This window comes from Dama dama, chromosome 10 (assembly GCF_033118175.1).
Source record: "Dama dama isolate Ldn47 chromosome 10, ASM3311817v1, whole genome shotgun sequence".
In the NCBI taxonomy this organism is placed as follows: Eukaryota; Metazoa; Chordata; class Mammalia; order Artiodactyla; family Cervidae; genus Dama; species Dama dama.
The window spans coordinates 37,792,492-37,816,098 of NC_083690.1; the positions used below are offsets into that span (position 1 = coordinate 37,792,492).

Sequence of the window (23,607 nt, forward strand, 5' to 3'; positions counted from 1 at the left end):
AAAAGTCGATATGACAAAGATATTTAATTGACTTTGTCTGGGCAGCTTCTCTTCATGGACTAGTTTCTTTTGTTGTTTCCTTGTATTATTAGGTTACGATTGTGGCTGTTAATCCCCAGGCCTGCTGGTTTGTTTTTTTAACACTCTGAGGTGTCTCCTGATCTCTAGAGGGACCAAGTGAAGTGAACTGAGTCGGTCAGTCCTATCCGACTCTTTGCGACCCCATGGACTATACAGTCCATGGAGTTCTCCAGGCCAGAATACTGGAGTGGGTAGCCTTTTCCTTCTCTAGGGGATCTTCCCAACCCAGGGATCGAACCTGGGTCTCCCACATTGCAGGCGGATTCTTCACCAGCTGAGCCACCAGGGAAGCCCCTAGAGGGACCAGAAGGACATAAAACAAAGTCCTGATATTCAGTCGCCTTTGTTATAGGATTATCCTAAAACTCTTAAAAGCAACAGGCCCAAAAAAGGCACAAAAAGCTACGTAATCACTGTGGGTGTCGGGGGTCCTCGTGAATGGGCTGATTTCACAGGAAGGGGAGGTCCAGCTCTCAACTGTGTCCTGCATTCCATCCGCCTCCTTCCATGTGCCCCAGCTGTGTTTCCAGAAACATGGTGGACAGAGGAGCCAGTTCTAACTTTCAAGGGCTTCTGAAGCCCTGGGAAAGGCTGCCTGGAGGCAGGGCAGTGACATCTTCTGCCCCTTGACTCCGCTTCCCTATCATGCTTCCTCCCGTCTGCTCAGAGACCCAGGCGCCGTGTCTCCTGAAGCCCCAGCAGTGTCGCTCCCGCCACCCTCCTCTTGAGGGGGGAGCCGGGCCTCTGCCCGCAGGACCGCTGCCTCATGGCGGCTGAGGTCGCCCTGACCTCCGCCTCTGTGCTCCCTCCCCAGAGAGAACGACATCACCCCCGTGCTCGACCACACGTTCTGTGTAGAGCACAACGCTTTTGGGCGGATTCTTCAGCACGAACTGAAACCCAACGGCAGGAATGTCCCCGTTACAGAGGAGAATAAGAAGGAATATGTCCGGTAGGTAGGGTTCTGGGGCATCCGGGGACGGTGGGCAGCGGTCACGTTGAGATGGTCGCGGCTCCTCTGCTGCGTGAGCCTCCCGTCCCTGCCTGCACTTAGACCAGAATCACAGCAGAGACTTCCAGAAAGTGGTGGCGTCAGCAGTGGGAGCTCTGAGTGGAGGGCTGGCCTGTTAAAGGGGGATTCGTGACCCCAGAGCCCAAGGGGGGACTGGCAAGGGACCACTCGGTTCTGGTTGATGGTGGTGACCCCAGGAGGCGGAGGAGGAGCCTGGAAGTTTCCTGCGCTCCGTCTCAGGGCATCTTCCCTCCGGTCTGTCCCCCCCACCCCCGCAGGCAAATAGCTGACCAGAGACTCCATGGGGTATTCAGACACAGGTGGGGCTGTCGTTCTCAGGGTCCTACATTTTATTTTCAAACATTTTTTTTTTTTCAATTATGGCATCCCTAACAGGTCAGGTCAGATCCGACCGATTCAAGCAGAGAATCAGCGCATCTAAGGGAGGGGCTGACTTTCTTTCCTCCGAATCTTAGGCTGGTCACCAACCACCAGGGGGCGTTCTTCCCCGTCAGTGGGGCCGGGCGGGCAGGGCCTAGCTGATGTCAGACCGACTCACCCACCGAGGAAAGATTTTCATGAACGGAGTGCTACTGCTTCCAACGTGTGACTTTTCCTCTCAGGTTGTATGTAAACTGGAGGTTCATGAGGGGAATCGAGGCCCAGTTCCTGGCTCTCCAGAAGGGGTTTAACGAGCTCATCCCTCAACACTTACTGAAGCCTTTTGACCAGAAGGAGCTGGAGGTGGGCCGTGCGGGGCTGGGGTGCGAGGGGCTGTTGTGTGCGGGTGGTCTGCCTCCTGGGCTGGCTGCAGGAGCAAAGACAGGGTTGGGGGAACAGGGGCGTCAGGGAGTCCTGAGCAGGGACGACGAGGCCCGGTGTCCCTGTGGTGGCCGGGAGTCCAGCTCATCCATCAGGCTCCCCCCGACTTAGAGACCTCCAGCGTAGAGCTCCCCCAGTGCCTCCTCCCGAGGGGTCACCTTACACCGAGGACGTGACCATAGCCAGCTGCTCGACTTTGATTCTGGCTGTTATCAGGCCCAAGATGGGGTGTTACTGTCCTTTCTCATCCATCTTCCACTCACATCTTGTCCACCCCTGGCACCATGTAGCTCGGGCCTTTCAAAGTGCCCCCAACCTTCTGCCCTGGTGTGGTGCCAGAGTGCGCGTGCCCCCCCGGGGTGGGGGAGTCACACTTTACACCCCACGTGTCCCCAAGAGGTCCTGGGAGGCGGCCCCGCTGGTCCCGGGGCCTGGCTCCTCCGTGCATGCCCGCCCACACGCACGCCATTCAGTTGTGGGGAAACGTCACATCCGCAGCCACCCTGCGCCCTGGAAGTGCAGAGACAGACGGGGGCCTCAGGCTGGCTGTGTGTGTTGGGGGGGTGTCCCCTTGTCTGAACATCGCCTGGTTGACTGGGGCGTGGTTGGTCGGTCTCTCCACGGCCTGGGAGGCCCGTCGCTTTGCCTGTCCAGGAAGTGACCCGCCTTCATGCCCCGCAGCTGATCATCGGTGGCCTGGACAAGATCGACCTGGACGACTGGAAGTCCAACACGCGGCTGAAGCACTGCGGGGCCGACAGCAACGTGGTCCGGTGGTTCTGGCAGGCGGTGGAGACCTTCGACGAGGAGCGGCGGGCCCGGCTGCTGCAGTTCGTGACGGGCTCCACGCGGGTCCCCCTCCAGGGCTTCAAGGCGCTGCAAGGTGACTGCAGTGGCGGCCGGGTGGCCGGGGGCCGGGGGTGTCTCCTGGCATCGCTTGGCCCAAGACCTCTTCTGTCCCCACTGCCGCCCCCAGGGTGAGAAACGCCTGTGAGCAGTAGGAGCCCGTGTCAGCCACACATATCCTCCACGCCGCCTGCTCAGGCTGTCTCAGCCCGTGGGCCCGCAGCGGCGGATGCTGGCCGGCCAGCCTGGTGCCCCACGGGGCTGGACCAGGAACGATCCCGCCAGAAAGGCCAGGGGAGCCGGGGTAGGGGGTGGGCTCCCCTCGCCCAACAGCATGGATGGCTTGGGGGGAGGAAAGCAGCTTTAAAAGCGCACTCGGGTTAATTCTGAGTCTCCCAAGTGCGCTGTGCGGGCCGGGCTCTCAGTCCCCTCGTCCGCTGGGGCCCGCCTGGTCGGCTGCCTGGTCCAGTGAGGAGCCGTCCTCCCGGGTGTTCCTTCCGGCTCACCTGGGGGCCAGTTGAGCTCAGGAGGGGCCGCAGGGCTTGTGGTCAGTGCCTCTGTCCGGGAAGGGCCTCTTCCCGGCTCTGATGGTAAATCTGGGGGTTTTGTCACTTGATAACCCTGAGAGCTCGCAGAAGTAAGGTTGAGAATATTAGTACCTTAAAACTTAGTAAATGGACTTCACGTGTTCCTAGAGAGAGCAGGCAGGTTTCACTGGAACGTTCCCTGTAGCCTCGTCCTCAGTCTGAGGCCCTCCTGGGCTGAGAGAAGTTCCCTCCTGTCCTGGGGCTTTGGTCCTGGCGTTCGTGTCTGTCTTCCTGCCGGCCTCTGCACAGGGGGTTTCCTGACTCCAAAACCTGCTTTTCTTGTGACGCTGCCAACAGGGGGTCTGCCTGCTAGACATTCCTGGGTTTTTTTTTTAAAAAACAAATTCCTGGTGACTGAAGGATTCTGCTTTCAGAAACCTGCCCTGGGGCAGGCTCATGGTCGGCCGTGAGAGGAGAGCGCGGGCTCTGCTCCTCCTGCGCCCGTGACTTTTTTAGAACGTCTGATGTTAGTCACTCCGTGGCCATCGTGTGCAACTCCCGAGACCACGCAGAGCTCCCAGGGCTACGTGAACCCCGACCCCCTCTGGCAGGGCTGGCAGGGGGCCCGGGCCCCACCTCTGAAGCGTGTTAACTAGACTGTTGTCTTGTAAGGCTCTACAGGCGCCGCAGGGCCCCGGCTCTTCACCATCCACCTGATTGACGCCAACACGGACAACCTGCCCAAGGCCCACACCTGGTAAGGACCGCGCCCGCGGCAGGGTCAGGCGCACTGACCCCTGAGCTGCTCCCCGGCTCCTGCTGCACGTGTGTGTGTATGGCGGCACGTGGCCGTGTGTGTGCCCACACAGGCGCTGTCCGGAGGGAGCACTGCAGGTGTAAGTTGGAGTCACTGGTCTCTCCCTTCTTGGAACTCTGCCTGTGACAGAAGTGCTGAAAAATATTTCCTCCCTCAGTCTTCACTTAAACAATACCTGCAGTGGGCTTATTTCCTTTGTGGCTTAAAATCCAGTCACTCGCTCACCCTGGTGAACCACGCATGGAGTGTCCCTCCAGTTGACCAGAACCTGTTCCAGACGCTGCCGCGACGCATGGTGACGTGGGGGGAGGTTCCTGGCTGGGAACCGGGGCTGGGGGTCCCACGCTGGCCACGACATCTGAGGGGGTGGGTCTCCACACGTGAGGATCCAGGGTCTGTGTCCAGCAGGCTTGGTCCTCTGAAAAGACTCCACACCCGGTAGCCTGACTTCTCCTCAGAAACTGTCCTTACTGGCTTGGCCCCTAGCAATTCAGTAGGCCTCTGTGTGTCCTCTCAGTCAGAATTCTGTAGTTTTTGATTCAGTGTGAGGTAATAGCTTCTTAGGGCTTTTGGACACAGCTTTGGGAATGAACATCCCTGAGGAAATGCTGGCCCGTTCATCTAATCCCGTCAGGGATCTGACGTCTTGTTGGTTTTGAGAGGCAATCTGTTTCTGTCGGAAATACTCTAGACTGCCCCGCTGTGGTCTTAGATCAAGTCCCAGAGGATTTGATGCATGGGCAGTGAACTGATAGTGGTGTTTTGACCATGATGCTCTGCAAATGTGTTCTTGGTCTGAGAAATAACTTCTCCCCAAAACAAGAAACCAAACAAGGTGACAGCTTTGTCCTAATCTGGTTTCATTTTGGTTTGAAAGATCTTAAGATTTTGCTGTGTGTTGACTGATTGAAAATCTTTACCCAAGAAGCCCCAAGTGTACACACAAGGGTCCACCCGCCCTCGCCCCTCTCCCGGGAGCAGGCCCTGGGCCGGGCAGGCGCAGTGGCATGTCTCACCTCTGTCCTTTTCCAGCTTTAACCGGATTGACATCCCTCCCTACGAGTCGTACGAGAAGCTCTATGAGAAGCTGCTGACGGCGGTGGAGGAGACCTGTGGGTTTGCTGTGGAGTGAGGTGCACCCCGAGGAGCAGACATGAGTTCACGGCCACCAGACCCCGAGCGGCAGCTCTCTGGATGCCTCTGCGAAGCCGGCTGCGGCCCTGGAATCCTAGAAACCTGAGGGAAAGGCTGGTCTCCCTGCTTTTGGCTGGGGGAGCAAGGGGGCGGGCAGACTGCGGCTGGTGGCCCCTCCCACGTTCTCCTCCCCCTCCTGGCAGGACCACCCCCATCCACCCCATCCAATAAACGCAGCCGGGTCAGCACCGCTTCGGTCGCACAGGATCCTCTGCTCGGGCCGCGGCACTTGCAGTGGCAGCTCAGCGCCCGTGGGCTCCACAGGAGTCTCGACCCCCAGGCAGGGAGCCGCGCGGGGCACACCCCACAGCCGGGCCCGCTGCTGTCTCAAAGCCCACCTGAGGCCCCTTTTCGAGTTCAGCAGTTCCGATTCCACACCCCACATCCCAGCGGCCTGCTCTGGGTAGCAGGTTAAGTTCTAACTGAACAAGAACCGTAAAATAGATGCTTACTGGAGTTCTGCCACTGCAGGAAGCTGGCGTCAAGACTGTGCTTCCATTTTGGAAGGGGACGCGAGTCGGGGCGGCTTGCGTTGGGGGCCTGGCTGTTTGTTTTCAGGGTTTCCTGGCTGAAAACTTTGTTCTGCAGAGAAAAATGATCTTTCCTTTACAGAGTCCCTTTAGCCACATTGTCTATCCAGTTCAAAATATTTTTCCAGCAAGAACCACCACATAACAGAGCTTATAAAACAGACCAAAACCAGCCCCGCCCCGCCCCCACAGCTGCACCTGGAAGGTGTCACCTGGATACTAACGAACCATTTTGTGGAAAGTGCTTAAGAACTAAAACTAACAGGCCAGAATTCTGTCTTCGTAGCTGCTGGCTTGGTGCGAGCTAGCTTGAAAAGGAGAGAGAGAATGTCTAACCCCCATGATCTACGTTCACCCCAAGTCACTGTTTTACAAAAAGCGGGTCACGGATGGAGACCTGAAGGCAGAGGGGCCCCTGGACCCGTTGGCCCACGTCCCTGTCTGATGGCAACACTCACCAAACACCGCGGCTCGACTCGCCCGCCCAGGCGATGAGCAAGGCCGGAGAAAGCCCTGACCCTAAATTTCTAACACTGTTCCCCAATTTGCACAAAAGTTCAAATATTTTAAAATGGTTCAATTTCATAGCTAGACTTCAGTGGAAAAACAGCAGCGGCAACAAAGTCTCCCGTGTGGACTTGCATTGTTTTTGTTTGGGGGCCGAGTGCAGGGTAACGCGCTGGCAGGAGTGTCCCTGCTGAACTTCTGTTGTGGACGTTCCCGAGGTCCGTGCTGGGATCCATCTGGCTGTGGGTCTGGAAGGCGCTTTCTGGCTGCCTGACCTGTTCTTTTTTGTTCCCGACGCCTATGGAGCGCTGACCCTCTGCATCTTGCTGTGGTTCTTCTCTTGACCCGGAAGCAGTCAGTGGCCTGGGGGTGGGGGAGGGGGGTGGTGCGCAGAGAGAGAAAGCCGTGCTGTTGGGCGACTCGCTGGGGTTCTAGAATAGGAAGGATGCCGGTGGCTATAAAAGGAAAAGCGCCCCCTCAGAATGTCCGGGCTGTGGGCTGAGCCATGCCCGAGTTACCCTGACGCTTTCCGGGTGTGCTGGGAGCTGGCTCCTCAGGGGCGTCCTCTGGGGTGTGAGGGTACAGACACACACACCCCGCCCTGTGACCTGGACCTAAACCTAGAGGAGGGGACCGAGGGGGGAAGACATACCTGGTTTTCCTGGGGTGTCGGCCAGAGCCTGCCGTAATTAGGGAGGAGACGAGGGTCTCGTGGCTGAGAAGACCTGGAAGCAGGAATGAGGCGTTTGCCGCCTCTGCGGGGGTGGGCTGCTTCCCGTGTCACATGTCACCTCAACAGGAGCAGGGGGGCCCCACCACGCTCCTCCGTGGGCTGCTGGCCACCGTGAGCCTCACCTCCCCAGGGCCTGGCTGCTTCCCTGCTGACACGTGGGCCCCTCAGCCCCCACAGCTGGTGTCAGGGAGCCTGGCAGACCCTTCCAGAGCTCCAGGTCACTCGAGCTAAGCAGGCCTGTTGGTGCCCCTCGAACCTTAGTGTCCACGGGGAGTGGGCCTTTCGACCCCCCACCCCCACCAAAGAATCGTGTCTAGCCCTGGGTGGTCCCGGGCGAGCCCCCCCCACCCCCACCCCTGCCCCCCCGCCTCTGCCCGGAAGCTTCAGGGCCCGACCCCCAGGCTTGCCTCACCAGCGGTCACAGCCGACCCTCAGGGATGTAGCAAACCACCGCTCCCGGGTGCTTTAGGAGACCGGAGGGGCTGTGGGGCAGCCGCCAGCCATCTGCCGGCTCCTCCGGGAGAAGCGCCTGGGAACAAGGCCCGGGGCTCGGTCAGCCCAGGGTCCGAGTCCAGGGCGGGCGGACCTCCAGGCTGAGCTATCCGAGAAGACGCCCCCGGCTGCAGCCAGGTGTTGCCACATGGCAGCCTTCCCAACACATAGTATGAATTTTTAAAATTTGTTTATTTTTGTCTCTCAACCACTTTATAATGTATTTTTATTTATTTTGTTTTTAAGTAACTGCTGCTATCCTTGTTATCCTTCCCACAGTTTTTATTGCTGATTTATTTTGTGAAAGTTGTACACTAATGTTGTTTTATGTCAAAGTCAAAAGTATTTAAAGAATACTAGTTCTATTTAATGTGGTTATAGAACCAGCTGGAAACACAGAACAGTGACTTTACAGCAGGCTGGACCCCGGTGGTCAGGTTCATTTTGTTACATATGCAATAAACTCACAACTTTACATTTTTGGTGTCTGTTATTTGGTGTGCAAAAGAGATTCCACCTTTTTTTTTTTTTTTTTTTACAAGACAGGAAGTCAGTGGCAAGGGCCTTCTAAAGGAAAGGAGCAAACTTACCATTACAGCAGTAGGAGGAACTGATGGCCGCAAATTTGGAAAAGAGTATGGAGGTTTCTCAAAAAACTAAAAATAGAGCTACCACGCTAAGTCGCTTCAGGCGTGTCCGACTCTGTGCAACCCCACGGACAGCAGCCCACCGGGCTCCTCTGTCCACGGGATTCTCCAGGCAAGGGTACTGGAATAGGTTGCCGTTTCCTTCTCCAAGAGCTACCATATGACCCAGCAATTCCACTCCTGGGTTTATATCTGAAAGAAAAGCAGAAATACTAATTTGAAAAGATACACACAGCCCAATGTTCACAGCAGCAGCATTTACAATAGCCAAGACATGGAAGCAACCGAAGTGTCCATCAACAGATGCGTGGATAAAGAAGGTGTGGTGTATGTATGTATGTATGTGTGTGCATGCATATATACATACGTGTGTACACACACACACAGTGGAATACTAGGCCATAAAGAATATTCTGAAGTTTGCAACAACATAGATGGACTTGGAGAGGAGTATTCTACGTGAAATGAGTTTAAGAAACACAAATACTTTGGTATCACTTATGTGGAATCTAAGAAATGAACTAGTGAATATAACAAAAAGGGGAACGATGCACAGGGAACCAGTGGTCGCCAGTGGAGGGGACGGCAGGGGGAGGTGCAGTGCAGGAGCCGGGGGTTAACAGGGCTTCCCCGGCGGCTCCGTGGTGAGGAATCCACCCGCCAGTGCCGCAGCCGTGGCTTCGAGCCCTGACTCGGGAAGATGCCACGTGTTGGGAAGGAGCAGCTCGGCCGGAGCGCCGCAACCATGGAGCCTGCGCCTTAGAGCCCACGTGCCCTCGAGCCCGTCCTCCGCAGAGGCCAACCACTGCGTGAGAAGCCTGTGCACCGCAGCTAGAGAGCAGTCCCCGCTCGCCGCAACTAGGGAAGAGCCCGCGGCAACAGCCAAGACCCAGCACAGCCAGATAAAAACAAAAACTAGGTATAAAATAAGCTACAAGGATATAGTGCACAATACAGGGAATATATAGCCAGTGTCTTGTAAGAACTCTAAATGGAATATAACCTTTAAGATTGTGAATCGTTAACCGTACACTTCTAATTTACATTGTACATTAACTATACTTCAAGTAAATAAAAAAGTGTAACTTTGAAAAGAGAGGAGAAAATCCACTAGCAGGTTTGATAGCTGACACTGGATTTGGCAATGATTCCTTAGATACGAAACCAAAAAGCACAGGCAAAAAAAGAAAAATCAGAAAAATTGAACTAAATCAGAATTTAAAATCTGTGCAAGAAAGGACACTATCAACAGAATGAAAAGGCAGGCTGAAGAGGTGGAGAGAAATAGCGAAGTCACATACCTGATAAAAGGGTTTAAGATCCAGAATCTATGAAGAACTACAACTTACAGAAATAGCGAGCAATGGTTTTAAATTTACATTTCTTCAAATAAGATACAAATGGTCTACAAGCTCATGAAAATATGCTCAACCTCACTAACAGTGAGAGAAATGCAAACCAAACCCACAATGAGGACAAATGGCACTTTACACTCCTTAGGATGGTTACCAAAAAAATAAATGTTTGGGGGCCTTGCCTGGCAGTCCAGTGGTTCAGATCCACGCTTCCATTGGAGCGGGTGCTGGTCTGACCCCTGGTCAGGGAACTCAGATCCCACAGTTAAGAATATATATATTTTTCTTATCAGAAAACAAGTATTGACAGGGATGTGGAGAAAGTGGAGCCCTTGCGCACTGTTGGTGGGGATGTAAAATGGTGCCGTCACTGGAAAACTGTATGGAGGTTCTTCAAAAAATTAAAAATAGAACTGCCATATGATCCAGAAATTTCAGTTTTGTATATATTCCCCAAGGAATTGAAAGTTGGAAGTCGAATGGGTATTCTGATTCCCCTCAGAACATCCGTGTTCGTTCCAGCATTTTTCACAATAGCGGAAAGACAAAAAGCAAGCCAACGGTCCCAAAATGTGATACAAAGACGCAGCGTATAACCTTGTGACCTTATCCAGCCTTGAAAAGGCCGTCCGTCACGTGCCGCACTGCGTGCTAAGTGAGCTAAGCTGGCCACAAAAGAACAAAGAGCACATGCTTCTATGCACGAGATTCCTAGAGGAGTCAAACCATAGAGATGAAGGAGAAGGGCATGTGCCCCGGGCGGGCCGGGAGAGAAGCGTGGGACTCAGGGTTGATGGAAACAGTTTCTCCTTGGGAGGAAGAAAAAGTCCTGCAGGCGGTGGGGGCGAGGGCTGTGTAAGGATGGGAAGGTACTCAAGGCCACTGAACTGCACACACAGACATGGCAGAAATGAGAAATTCTGTTACATGTAGTGGAGAGCTTAAGAAAATCTTAATGATCGTGCTCACCCTTGAAACCGCATTAGGAAAACTGGGCACACACTGGGGGTGACTCCCCACACAAGCCCTCTGTCTGACCTTCCTTGCTCCTGCGGACACAGGTCCCGGCAAAGCCAGGTTCTTTCGGCGGAGATGCTGGCTCAGGGCTGCCGACTCCGGGATGAACCGATGATGCACAGGAGGGGCTGCGTCTCCACCGGGGAGAGGCTGGCTTTCCCAGGAACCAGGGTCAGTGCCTGGGGCACGGTGCGGGCGAGCCTGGCCTTGAACCCAGGCGCTTCTCACCAGGATGCTGACTCGACTCCAAGCAGTGAGGCTGAGAAGCAAACGTTCCCTCTGCCCGAATGCTGTCCACGCGTCTCTGTGAACACTAGGCTCCACACCCGCTCCAACAGGACTGAGGTAACTCAGCGGCTGGTTTCGGCTACGTCCTGACCCCGGCTCCAGAGACCCCGCTGCAGTGAGGGCTGTCGGACAGACGGGCGCCTTCCCCTTCCAGCCTGCCGGCTGTGCGGTGACACCTGTCGTTTGAAACACAGGCTCCTGTCATTCCAGAACCCAAGGCGCTTGCTCACAAAAACAGCTGAGTATTAGTAAAATAACTTACAATCAGCTCCAAATAAAGGATGGGACACTCCAGTCAGATGGACCAAACCCAGTCCCCCAGGCTCCGTCCATGCGGGGGCTGGAGTCCAGGGGACAAGGTTCAGTCTGTCTGTCCTGCTGATGGGCCAGGCCGCAGCCAGGAACGTGGCTCCAGGACGCCGCCTCCGGGCGTCTCCCTGCTGCATGCGGGTCACCGGGCCGCAGCCCTGAAACATGGGAAGGGCGCCGAGAGGGACCAGCCCCTGGGCATGCTTTCCAGCCACCAGTTGGGACCAGGACCTCACGCTGAGGGGCTCGGACCCGAGTCCCAGCCGAGGTCCCAGCCTGGCGCGCGTCACGGTCACCGTGGGGCCACCCTGGGGCCCGGGGCACAATTTGCAGAAACAACACGTCCTTCGATAAAATATTTATTCTAAAAAAATCACACTGTACAAATTTAGATAGAACGTTCTCAAGGCTCATACTTATAAAAATGTGAACAGAACAGATTGGAGGTAACGAACAAACCTTTGTTGCTTCTTTTTAAATTAAGGGGGAAAATGTTTTTTTTTTTTCCCAGGTACAGTGATAGTAAATATCGAGAAGACAGCCGAAGAGCAGCGGAACAGCAAGGGTCATGCCCGTTCTCGGCTCTGTGGGCCCCGAGGAATCCGACTCCAAATGCAGGGGCGGGCGACCCATCCACACCGGCCACGCGGGGAGGCTCTGAGGCTGTTTCCACACAGCCTGGAAGTTTGTGCTTAGAGAAAATCCAGCACGGTGTCTTCATAATTCCTGTTTCTCTAACAAAGTGGGTTTTCTGTACACTTGTTACAAAGCTCTGTACAAAAGCTTGAAGCTCCCGGGAGGTGTCACTTCTGAAAGTTAAAAACGACAAGGAAGTGTTTTCTACAGTTCGATCTGTACATTCACACGACGGAGAAAGTTGATAAAAAAGAATTCACAGAGATTCCAGGCCGGGGAGTCCTGGTTTCCCTGAAGGCTGCTTTAAAAGCTGCGGGTTGGTCTCCGCTCCCGCCTGGACTCGCCTGGCCTTCCTGACGCTCAGCCCCCAACCGTCGGGGGAACCGCCCACCCCGCTGAGCGGCCGGGCTCACAGCCAAGGGTGCCAGGCGGGGTCCATGCGGCACAGATTGTCCAGGCTGTTGGCGGCGGCCACCAGGGTGTTGACTTTGCTCTCCCCGCCCTCGAACTGGGCGAGGTTGTGCAGGCGGGTCACGATGGCTGTCACGGCCTTCTGCACCAGGGACACCAGCTGCTGGCTGTCCATGTTCTCAGGCTGCCCGGCGGCCGACAGCGGGGACGACGTGTCCTCCTGCGTCTTCTTGTGCCAGGCGATGATCTCGTCCCGCAGCACAGTTTTCAGGATGCCGTCCACCTGCGGGGCGAGAACGCAAGGTTCGCGTTTGACCGCAGGCCCAGAGGGCAGCTTCCCAGCCAGGCACTCTGCTGCGGCGGCCATCGGGGCCTCAGTAGTCAGGGCCCGTGCCACGGTCACTCTGGTGGGGACACTGCAGCCAGACACGTGTGATGACCCCTGGGGTTCTAAGAAAGGTGGGGGGACCAATGGCTGCCGCACCCCCGGGTCAAGGCAGCGTGGAACGGAGTCCGGAGGGAAGGTGGTGCGGGCTGGGCGGGGGGGCCCGCGGGAGGACGGCAGGAGCGCCCGAGGGAGGGGACTGGACGAGGGCCAGGGACCCAGAGGCTGGCGGCGCCACTGGGATGACTGACAGGACGCTGTGACGACAAGATGGACAGACCCTGTGCAAACCCTCCTGAACTGGACGCCCAGCCGCAGCCCGCTGTCACGTCAGAGGCGCTGGGGCTGCTTAAATGTAACCTGGACTGACACGCTGAGGGGCTGGCCCCAGCACGTGTCCTTGGAGGAGATCCCCAGGCAGGGTGGTCTCTATGGTGACCTAACGCAAAGACAATCACCCCACTGGGGCTGGAAGGAGCGTGGCCCCGAGTGTGGAGAAGCCCAGCTTCCTCCCATCCACAGCCGCTCAGGCCGTGCGCAGGGACGCCGGCAGTTCTTCCAGGTCATGAAAGTGAAAGTGAAGTCGCTCAGTCGTGTCCGCATCTTTACGACTCCACAGACGGTAGCCCCTCAGGCTCCTCGGTCCATGGGATTTTCCAGGCATGAATACTGGAATGGGTTGCCATTTCCTTCTCATAACAGGTCTTTAAAAGGGGTTTCCAATCGTGGGCTGCTCTCGGATAACCCCGTCTCCAGAAGTGAGCGTTTCTAGGGAACAAGAGCTCCGTGCTGTATTTCAGGTCTTAACCCTAAGTGGCTGAGCGTCACTGCGCTCCCCGCCTGAGAGCGGGCTCTGTGTGCTGACCCGTTTCAGAGAGGCCACCACGGGCCCCGGAGCAGCAGCGACACGGGGGCGGGGGGCGGGGGGAGGAGAGCAGCTGGACGTTAACACAGACAAAGTCTGTGTTTGCAGTCAGGAGGCGACTCGATGATTTAAAACCTGTTCTGAGTAAATGTTTTGCAAAAGTAATTGGTGTCTGAAGCCTTCTCTAGACATAGACTGCTTATCTGGGAAAAGAGCAGACAGTCCCAGAAGTCAGAAGAAAACAGTAAACAGTGTGTGTTCCATCCCTGACTGCGAAGAGACAGGCTCGGGGTCAGAATGGACTGGACCGGCATCCCCGTCAGTCCTCCCGAGCCCAGCGCACGGCACAGGGCTGTCAAGAGCCCCTGGTGTGGCCACGTCTCATCTCCCAGGGGTTCACCATGTGCTCCTCCTGGGACAACCCTGACCCACCTTGAAGTTGGGCTGGGCGAAGCAGCGGGCGACGGCGATCATGGACGCGGTCAAGGGGCCGGAGACGCCGATGGTGGTCAGAAACTCAGAGATGTTGGGCGTGAGGCGGAAAGGGACAGGGCGGTTGGCATCCAAGTCCCCGGTGGCATCGTTTATGTCAAAGCGGAAGTAGGCCACGTTCAGCTTGCCGGTGTCCTAAAGGTCGGAGGCAGACACTCAGGGGCGGAAGCAGCAGGCGCAGACTGAGCCGGGGCGGGGGGCCCGGCCGCTCCCGCCGCGTTACCTGGGCGATCTGCAGCATCTCGGGGTTGAGTCTGTTGAGGTGCAGGACGAACTCCGCGAAGCCGATGAGCGCGAGCTGGATGGTGAACATCTTGCGGAAGGTCCAGTAGTCGGTGGCGTTGGGGAAGGTGTGCAGGGCCCACTCCTTGAGCATGCTGCGGGGCACCATGTTGCTCTGAACCTCCTTGAGGATGTCGCGAAGGACCTGGGGGACAGGGAGTTCGGCAAGTGGGTCAGGCACGGGCAGGCCGGACAGACACCTCGGGGAGAGGGGTGTGTGTGTGAGGGGTGCTCAGGGCCGCCAGGAAGGTCCTGGCATTGATTCTGGGTATTCCTCAACGGCCTCCTGGGCTGACTGAGCCCAGGAAAGTCACCACACACACACACACACAGCATCACACCGCGGGGGGAAGGGCCTGACGGTGAGTGTGGCCACACTGTGTTATCCAAAACACCCTGTTTTCAACAGAAGGTCATGAGGCACGTGGAAAAGCAGGACAATGCACACAGCAAAGAAAGTCACCTGCGTCATCACTCACGTCCAGATCACAGAACGAATTCTTAGAACCAATAAAAAGACAAGTCTTTTTACAAATCACCCAATGTAAAAAATGAGCAAACGGGGATTTTTCTGGTGGTCCAGTAGTTAAGAATCCGGCTGCCAATGGAGGGAACACGGGGTCAATCCCTGGTCCGGGAAGATTCCACACGCCACAGGGCAACGGAGCCCGTCTGTCCCAACTACTGCAGCCGGGTCGCTCGAGCTGGGGGTCCACCGTGAGAAGGCTGAGCACGGAGACTGGAGAGCAGACCCCGCTCACCACAGCTAGAGAAGCCCGAGGAGCAGCGACCCGGTGCAGCACAAAATTTAAAAAAAATGTTTATGTAAAAAAATGAGCAAAGAACTTGAACCAACTTTTCTCCAGAGAAAATATGCAAACAGCCAATTAGCAAATGAAAAAATACTCAGTATCATTTGTTACCGACCAAAATAAACTAGCACTTTGCACCCACTCAGGTGGCTGTGGTCAGAAAGACAGACGATACCAAGTGCTGGCAAGAACGTGGAGAAATCAGAACTCTTGCACACTGTGGTCACTTTGGAAAAGTCTGTGGCTCCGTCAAAGTGTTAAACGTTAAGAGTTACCAAATAACCCAGCGATTCTACTCCTTGTATACAGATGGCCGAGGGAAATGAGAACACAGGTCCACACAGAAACCTGTACGTGTATGTTCACAGCAGTATTAATCCTAACAGACAAAAGGTGCAAACGCCTACCAACTAATAAACGGGTAAGTTAAACGTGGTCTCTTCATACAAGGGAATGATCAGCCATAAAAAGCAGCAGTGCTGACACGTGCTACCAAGCACCGAGTGGATAACCTTGGCAACAGGCAGTGCAGGGGAGCCAGGCACGAGCGACGACGTGTCGTATGGTTCTGCTCACAGGACGCGTCCAGAATAAGCAAGTTTACAGGCAGTGTGGTAGAAAATGCAAAGGGGAAAGGAGCCGAGTTGTAACGAAGCAAACCAGGGGAGGAAGACCAAGAAGTGACCCGACCGCTGGGACGGCCTGTACGTCCGCGCCTCCTGCGGGCCCAGGAGGGCCCCGCACCGCCCCTGTGCCAGACCCGCGCTCAGCTCCATCTTCACAGAGCAGGAGGGGGGTTCCAATGCAGCCACGTATTTGCAGACAGGGGTCACTGGCTTGCACAGTCCAAGGAACACAGAACCTTGAGAATCCAATCCATTCACCTCCCACCAACACCTCAAAACTGCCACGGTCCACGGAGACCGCTGAGCACTGAAGAACCCCACCTGCTCTGCCCGCACGAAGGTGGGGGCTGACACCAGACCCTGCACCCCGAGCACGGTGCGGGAGTGAGACGGGCGCCCCTGGGCTCCGTCCTCCTGAACCAAGCCCTTCAGGACCCAGAGTAACGGAGACCAGCCCCTGGACAACAGAGGCAGCTTCCGGCCCTGGGGGTCTCTCCCCAGATCCAGGAGGCGCCCTTGGGGACCGCAGGAAGGACCACGGAGGCAGCAGGAGAAGCGCCCAGAGCTGCCTCTTGGTGACGCAGACAACCCTGGACAGAGACTTCTCACCCACACTCCCACTGGCCTGCTGCCCCCAGGGCGGGACCCGCAGGTGCAGAGGGACCCTCGGCCCACCAGCAGGTGCAGCCGGGGCATCTGGGACTCCGTCGGGGGCTCCATGGCTCCACCCAAGGCAAGAGAAACAGCTGTCCCGACAGGTTGCCGCTTCCCCACGTTCTGCATTTCAGCAAGGACACACCACACAGAGACTGTGCGTGACCTGGAGGCCTGGCAGCAAACCTGTGAACACGCCCAGGAGGCAGGCAGGCAGGCAGCCTCACCCCCCACGCCCGGGCTGTCAACCAAATGAACCTGCCAAGCAGTTCCTTTAAAGTTCTCATCTCTCAGGTGCTCTTCAGGAAGGACTCTGAGCCTCTGCAAGGCTGAGTGAAAACGTACCTCTGTCCCATTAGAACGAGTGGCCCTTGGCCGAGCCCACGGCCACCGCCCAAGCCCCCGCGCCCGCCCGCCCGCCCACACCTGGTGGCTGGCCTGCGTCCCGCGCGCCTGCACCGTGGCCAGGCGGTCGTAGTAGCGGGAGATGGGGTTGTCGTGCTCGATGCCCTTCTTGGCGCAGCGCTGCTTGTAGATCTCCACCAGCGACAGCGAGGAGGGGTTGTCCTCCACCAGGCGCATCTGCGGGGACACGGCCACCACGCGGGGGACTGGAGGGAGAGGGGGGACGGTGCGTGAGGCAGGGCCGACTGGCGGAGCACGGCACGCGTGCGCTCAAACACCCACAGCGCTCTGCAGAGCGATTTCTCAATTCACTTATTTTGGGGCAGTCAGAACTTAAGGGTGAGAGACTAAGTCAGAAGAGGCTGGATCACGGCTCAGCCAGCAGAGCGCTCGGAACAGGACCAGACACCACGCAGGCCAACGGGCTCTGAAGCCGGGTCAGCGTGAAGGTGACCGCAGTTCTCTCCGGGGTTGGGCAGTCACAGGCAGCCCGGCCCCACCCCACGTGACAGGTTCACGATTCACCCACAGCCACTCGGTTCAGTAAAGACCTCACCCGAGGTTGCTGGGTGCTGCCTGAACGAGATGTCAGCGGCCTTCCTGGGGCTCCTCGACTCCCAGAAGGGCACCTCAGGCGGTGCCCACATGGCAGGCTGTGCCCAGAGCAGATCAAGACGTGAAAGTGAAAACTGCTCAGCCGTGTCCGACTCCACGGACTATACAGTCCATGAAATTCTCCAGGTCAGAATACTGGAGTGGGTAGCCATTCTCTTCTCCAGGGAATCTTCCCAACCCAGGGATCGAACCAGGGTCTCCTGCATTGCAGGGGGACTCTTTACCAGCTGAGCCACCGGGGAAGCCCAAGGAGAAATCAAAGACTGCGCTTAGAAACTGTGTGTGGAGCGCGCCACCAGCACGCCCCGCCAGCCGGCGTCAGCGGGGGCGAGCGGAGACGGCTGCGCGCCCCGGCGGGCCTCTCCTCCGGGCAGCGCTGGCTGGACGCGTGTCCCGCGGGGGCGGGGCGCGCGGGCGGCGGCGCGTACCTGTGAAGAACAGGTGCCTCTTGGTGGTCTCCTTCCGCTTCTCCAGGCAAGGGTTGAGCAGGCGCAGCAGCTGCAGCACGCGCTCCTCCCGCCGCGACTCGGTCAGGCAGGCGTCGTTCATGACCAGGTACGGGTAGATCTTGCCGTTGTGCCCGCGGATGTAGAGCCTCCTGGCAGCGGTGTTGTGCTTCTGCACAATCTCCACCCGGGGCATGAACCTGCGGAGACCACGGGCGCTGAGCCCACGCCCCGCGCCCACTCCGCCCCTCTGCTTTGAGAGCGGAGCTTCCCGGACGACCGCTGGCCAGACGGGGTGGTCGATTACCTACGCCCCACCTCGCAGGGACCGGGTATGGGGGCGCCTCGGTGTGGGAAGGACAAAAGGGGAGGAAGAAAAGGCGAAACTGGGGTTTCAAACAGTCGCGCGGAGGGCCTGGCCTCAGCAGTCAGAGGATGCTGGGGCTCCCAGCAGCAGGAGCGCCCGGGCCCCCGGGACAGAGGAGCCTCCGCTGACGAGCTGGGATGGGGCATGTGCACTGGGCGCTCACAGCGGAGGGGAGCAGCAGGGTCCGATTTGGAGGACCCTGTTAAAGGTTGCCACTTCTCAGCTCGCTTTACATTTTAAATGAGACGCAACTCACCTTGCTCTAAAAAATTTTTACCATAGTCTGATTCTGTTTTGAATACTGTGCTTTCAGAGTGTACGAAACACTGCAGAACTCCACTTTGTCAAGTTCTACAAGCATTCAGAAAGGGTTTTTTGAGAGCAAACACAAGCTTGACTCAGACAGGACATGGAACCCATGGGTTCGCCAGGACACGTGAAAGGTGCCCAATGACCCCAACCCGAGGGCAGTCCCGTGTCCTCTCCCGGGGGCAGAGGGGCGGGAATCACAGTGTGAACCGCTGACCCGTCTCCCTGGAGGGGCTCCGGGGCATCTGCTGGGGGAAGGTGTCAAGGACCCCGGGCCGGCCAGGCGCACTCACCGAGCGATCTTGATGTAGTAATGTGTCGGCTTCGGCATCAGAAACTCCCCGGGAATTTCCACCTCCGCCGTCTGTGCTGAGAAGTTGCTCAGAAACCGGCACTTCTCTTCAATGAGGAAGAATTTTGGAAGCTGCTTGGTTTTAGCCTCGAGGATTTTGATCCACTTTTTCAGTTTGGAAATCAGATTATGAAGCTTCATGGATCCTGGAACACTGAAGTCAAAATCTGCAAAACAGAATATGATTAGAAACATTTTCGGCCACCTGGGTGATCTCCCATTCACTGCACAACTACGGCTCTGGCACGGCCCAGGAGGAAACAGGCGCGTTTTCCATCTAGTCAGTAATAAAGTGCTGCGCGGGGCAGAACTCCAATAAACAGCACATAAAAATGCCGGCTGGAATAAACGGCACGGAGCTCTGGGTCCGACACACGGCCGCGCCCACAGCTCCGCTCGTCAGGTCCACGTGAGTTTAACTGTGCATGCGTGTCACCAGTTTCACTAGTCGCTGCGCTTCTCTCGTGGGGTTTTCCTCACGGCATTTCTCTGGTTTCCTTTACCATCTCGCGTGCGGTCACCTGACTAGTGAGGTGAGCATAAGGGAGGCAGGTCTCTGTCCGCCGGGACACCGGGCTGCACCTTCCCAACTCCGGGGCAGGAAGCTGTTATTAAGGCCAGGCCTGATCTTCATGGAATGGGTTTCTGTTGTTAACTTTTATTTTGAAATAAATATTCACAGGATCGCCAAGAAATGTACAGGGAGGGCCACATGCCCCTTCCCAAAACCAAGGCACTGGCACAACCCACAGGGCTGACTCAGACACGAGACCTGTGCGTGTGCTGTGTGCACCCGTGAGACGTGAGGGGGGGCGCTGTGTACCCAGGAGGCCCCCCGTCCACCGGCTCTGAGCCATGCCCGCCTCCCCCGCACCCGACGCCCGGCCACCGCTGGTCTGTTCTCCGTCGTGACCTCACAAAGGCTTCATAATTTATAAGCGTGAGGCAGGAATCCTGAGTGCGGCTTTGAGCATTCAGCACAACTTCTCTGAAGTTCATCCAAGTTGCCGTGTGTGTCAGTTAATGCCTCTTCACCTGCTTTATGAGTATGGAAGAGCCATGCTCTGCGTCCCTTCTCCTTGGAGGGGCATCTGGGGGACTCGCATTTGGGGCTGTCGCCACAAACCGGCCGTCAGCGCTCAGGCACAGCGTCTGCAGGGAGGTCAGTCTTCCATCTCGGGACTGACTCTCCGGAGCCGCCTTCCCCTGTGCGGCTGGAGCCAGGGCTGCAATGCTGCTGTGGGCGGAGGGGCAGCCCTCCTGGCTCTGACAGCAGAACCCGGGGCGGACACAGGGGCGGTCCCCGGGGCACGCGGCCAGCAGGGCTGGATGCAGGCGTCCGACGCTCAAGGCAGCGGGCGGTGGATCGGCGCCTCGAGGCTGGCCTTCCTCCAGGCTTCGGTGCCTGTCACTCTTTCACGTCGGAATCCAGATGTGCGCCCCCCCTAACGCTCTGCTTCAGACTACGTTTGGTTGTAGATACGGATACACTAAGTATCACTTCTTTCCAGTAATAAGTGATGGCTTCCACAAAACTTCCATCTTAGATGCCTCCTTTCCCGTGAAGGAGAGACCACATGCGCTCCAGCTCCGAGGGGTGCGGCCTGGCCCGCATGCACCCGGGGGACGGGGGTCCCTAATGGGGACTCGGGCTGAGGGACAGCGGCCATCAGCCTCAGGCCACACAGAGAGGTGGGGCTGGAGTCCTGCTCCCGCTGGTCCAGGAAACACGAGCGCCTGACCCGGGGACGGGATATGCACATCCCCCGCCGTCCTCCTGACGCCAGAACCACCAGGGGGATCCCTGCCTGTCGCCTCGGGCCCGGCGCCTTCGGGTCTCATTGCCTCACCTGACCCTGTCTGGTCTTCCAAAAAAAACCCGGCAGGCAGAGGGACTGCACCCTAGAACCCTGTGTCTACCGCGGCTCCGACCCTTTGCCTTTTCCCTGGAGGGAAGGCTGTGCCATCCCAGGGCAGGGGAGTGTCCCGTTTCCTTACAGTCTAACCTGCCCGCCCAGGGCTGGGGTCCAGAAAACCAATGAGTGCGGTTAACCAGATGGGTAGGACCGAGGAGAAAGGTGAGGGGCTGCTTCCTGGGTCAGGACTCACCGGTGGTGAACTGGCCCTTCAGCTTCTGGAAGACGGGGTCCTGGGCGGTGGCCTGGGCGCGCCGGGCCAGGGACTCGGAGGCGGCGCTGGAGAACATGGTGGAGACGTTGGACACGTTCTCCAGGCCCACCCCAAACGTGCTCACCAGCTTCTTGACGAAGTTGAGGGTGTGGGGCGTGATCTTGGCGTCCGACACCGCTCCGCTCTTCTCAAAGGCCACCGAGTAGCACTTGGCCAGGCCCTGCTGGAGCTGCCGGAGGACCTGGGGGCCAGAGACACAGTGGGCTCGCACAGCAGAGCTCTGCGCTCGAGCAAGCTGCCCCCGCCCACTGGGCACCCGCCCAGCCTGCCCCCTACCACGGACAAAGCTGTCAGGGCGCCGGAGTGTGCAGAAGCAGCACGGGGGGCGCCCTGGATGCTCACGCTGTGAGCTGCGTTCTCAGCAGCAAGGACAGCTGTCCCGAACGTTAACAGAAGAAAGAGACCCACAAGCCCACCCTTTGTGTTGCGCACACGCCCTTCTGCTGAATCGCCAACGGAAAGCCTGTTTCAGATCATGTCCGTGTACGTGCACACACACAGGGTAACAGAGCACCGACAGGGGCCTCGTGGCCAACCGGACAACAAACGCTGATTACTCATCACCACCACTGTGGCGGTGGCCTGAGAACCAGCTCTGGCCCCTGGATATGACGGCCCATGGGGTGACCTCTGCCCACATCCCGCTGCTCCTTGGCCAGTGGTGGGATTTCAGTGATTAGGTTCAGACAAGTGAACAAAATAAGCGTTTTAAGGGCAGCAGGGGCTTCCTTGATGTCTTCGTTAGAAGTCTTCTGCTTCGGCAGGGACGACAGCACCAGGGTGCAGACCTGGAGCCTCTACCAGCCGGGCCACCCACAGACACACACGAGCGGGCCGCTCGTGCGGACAGGCCGCGGCCGCGAGGGCACCCAGACCCACGCCCTCCGCGGCGCACAGCCCCGCCGCGTACCTCCTCGTGCCAGTTCTCCCGGAACCAGACCATCTGGTCGACGATGCCTTCCAGGGAAGACAGCAGCGTCGGGTGCAGCTCCCGCTGCATGTGCATGATACGGCTGCAGCGCCACATGGGGGCCGTGGCTCTTATGGGCCCTGGATCTGATGCAGAATGGGACTGGTTACCCACTGAACTTGGCTGCTGTTGTCCAGAATCTGAGAGCAACACACACAACGCCATTGTCAGCGCCGCGCTGACGACGGGGAGGCGGCGCTCCGAGGACCCCGGCCGGAGGGACGCTGGTTCCTGCCGGCGCGGCACGCACCCGGGGCCGCCGGGGGCCGCGAGGCGGGCGCCCTGTCCCGGGGTGCGGGGCAGGCAGAAGGCACATGGGTCAGGGCGCGGGCAGGTGGGCGCGTGAGTGGGGCGCAGGCTCCCTGGACCCGAACTGCAGTGGGAGTCTCAGCTTTTTTTTTTTTTTTTTAAGGTCTGGCAAAATAGTTCACAATTCATTCTTTGTATTACAGCTCCGAGAATCCAGAAGTGTTAACAAGTCAGCCTACATGCTTTCATCTAAGAGAGCCAAACCACAGGTATAAAATGACATTTTAAAAAAAAGCCACTTGCTACGTAAGAAATGTTACAGAACCCCGATGCTCATTTTTTAAAGCTTCAGCTCACTTACAACAAAAACCCTTAACTTTCAATTGACCCAAACTTGAATCTACCTAGACAGCCAGGAGGTCGGTGTGAAGACCCACCCTAGAGGACCAGGAGCTGCCACCACTGTCCGGAGGAGGGAGTCACCTTCCTGGAAAGGCTCTGGCCTCGCAGTGAGCGTGTCTACGTATTAAAGACGCAGAAGCAAGCGGTGCGTTACCTGTTTACAGAGCACCATGCTCACAGGGCAACTGAAACCATTAGGTAGGTTACTTCTCTGCGTACCACGGTGATCGTTACAGACCAAAAACTTCTATTTTGAATGTTTTTACATTTGGTTAAGATCGATTTGTTTTTTTCTCTTTAGGCTACACCATGTGGGAATGGGATCTTAGTTCCCCGGCCAGGGATCAAACCCATGACTGCTGCTCTGGGAGCTCGAAGTCTTAACCTCTGGACTACCAGGAAAATCCCAGGTAAGACTGATTTCTATGCGGATTCTTCTGACAGCTGAAGGTATTATTCCTTACAACACAGTAAGTGACATTTGTACTGTTTATCAGGATGCATTTATAACTAATAAGTTCAACTTCTGTTTTTTTAGTCACTCAGTTGTGTCCACTCTTTGCAACCCCAAGGACTGCAGCCAGGCTCCTCTGCCTGTAGGATTTCCCAGGCAAGAATCCTGGAGTGGGTTGCCATTTCCTCCTCCAGGGCATCTTCCCGACCCAGGAATTGAACCTGTGGCTCCTGTCTCGGCAGGCAGATTCCTCACCGCTGAGCCACCCGGGTTTCACACATTTTTCCTACTTATGATGGAATCACTTGGAGTGGATGAACACCCTGTCACACTACGGTGAAGGAGAGCCAGCAACCCGCAGGAGGTCAGGTTTCGTCTTCCTGCCCGGGTGACCTCCCAGCGTCTGACACAGACGGGCCCGCGGGCTGGAGGGGAGCTGCCGGTGGGTGTGTGCCGGTGACAGTGGGACGCCGGACGCCCCGGGGACCCAGCCCCGCGGCCTGGCCGC

The 23,607-nt window shown here is 57.3% G+C and overlaps 2 protein-coding genes across 8 annotated transcripts in view; one reads left to right on the plus strand and one right to left on the minus strand.

Annotated features, from left to right (window-relative positions):
• The window catches only part of SMURF1 (SMAD specific E3 ubiquitin protein ligase 1), an 89,662-nt gene extending 81,626 nt beyond the window's left edge, over nucleotides 1–8,036 (plus strand). The window contains exons 14-18 of one of the 2 annotated variants that reach the window (XM_061153676.1): nucleotides 896–1,033; nucleotides 1,717–1,837; nucleotides 2,597–2,798; nucleotides 3,961–4,045; nucleotides 5,138–8,036. In XM_061153676.1, coding sequence (XP_061009659.1) covers nucleotides 896–1,033; nucleotides 1,717–1,837; nucleotides 2,597–2,798; nucleotides 3,961–4,045; nucleotides 5,138–5,237 — 646 coding nt within the window. In that variant the 3' untranslated portion in view covers nucleotides 5,238–8,036. The remainder of the gene's footprint in view (nucleotides 1–895; nucleotides 1,034–1,716; nucleotides 1,838–2,596; nucleotides 2,799–3,960; nucleotides 4,046–5,137) is intronic. The other variant, XM_061153677.1, reaches the window with a different exon arrangement.
• Nucleotides 8,037–11,520: 3,484 nt separating this feature from the next.
• The window catches only part of TRRAP (transformation/transcription domain associated protein), an 89,277-nt gene continuing 77,190 nt past the window's right edge, over nucleotides 11,521–23,607 (minus strand). For 4 of the 6 annotated variants that reach the window (XM_061153683.1, XM_061153679.1, XM_061153680.1 and 1 more), the window contains exons 64-71: nucleotides 21,935–22,134; nucleotides 20,944–21,205; nucleotides 18,776–19,001; nucleotides 17,789–18,006; nucleotides 16,767–16,951; nucleotides 14,190–14,393; nucleotides 13,907–14,101; nucleotides 11,521–12,507 (exon numbers count right to left, since the gene is read on the minus strand). In XM_061153683.1, coding sequence (XP_061009666.1) covers nucleotides 12,223–12,507; nucleotides 13,907–14,101; nucleotides 14,190–14,393; nucleotides 16,767–16,951; nucleotides 17,789–18,006; nucleotides 18,776–19,001; nucleotides 20,944–21,205; nucleotides 21,935–22,134 — 1,775 coding nt within the window. In that variant the 3' untranslated portion in view covers nucleotides 11,521–12,222. The remainder of the gene's footprint in view (nucleotides 12,508–13,906; nucleotides 14,102–14,189; nucleotides 14,394–16,766; nucleotides 16,952–17,788; nucleotides 18,007–18,775; nucleotides 19,002–20,943; nucleotides 21,206–21,934; nucleotides 22,135–23,607) is intronic. The other 2 variants (XM_061153682.1, XM_061153681.1) reach the window with 1 other exon arrangement.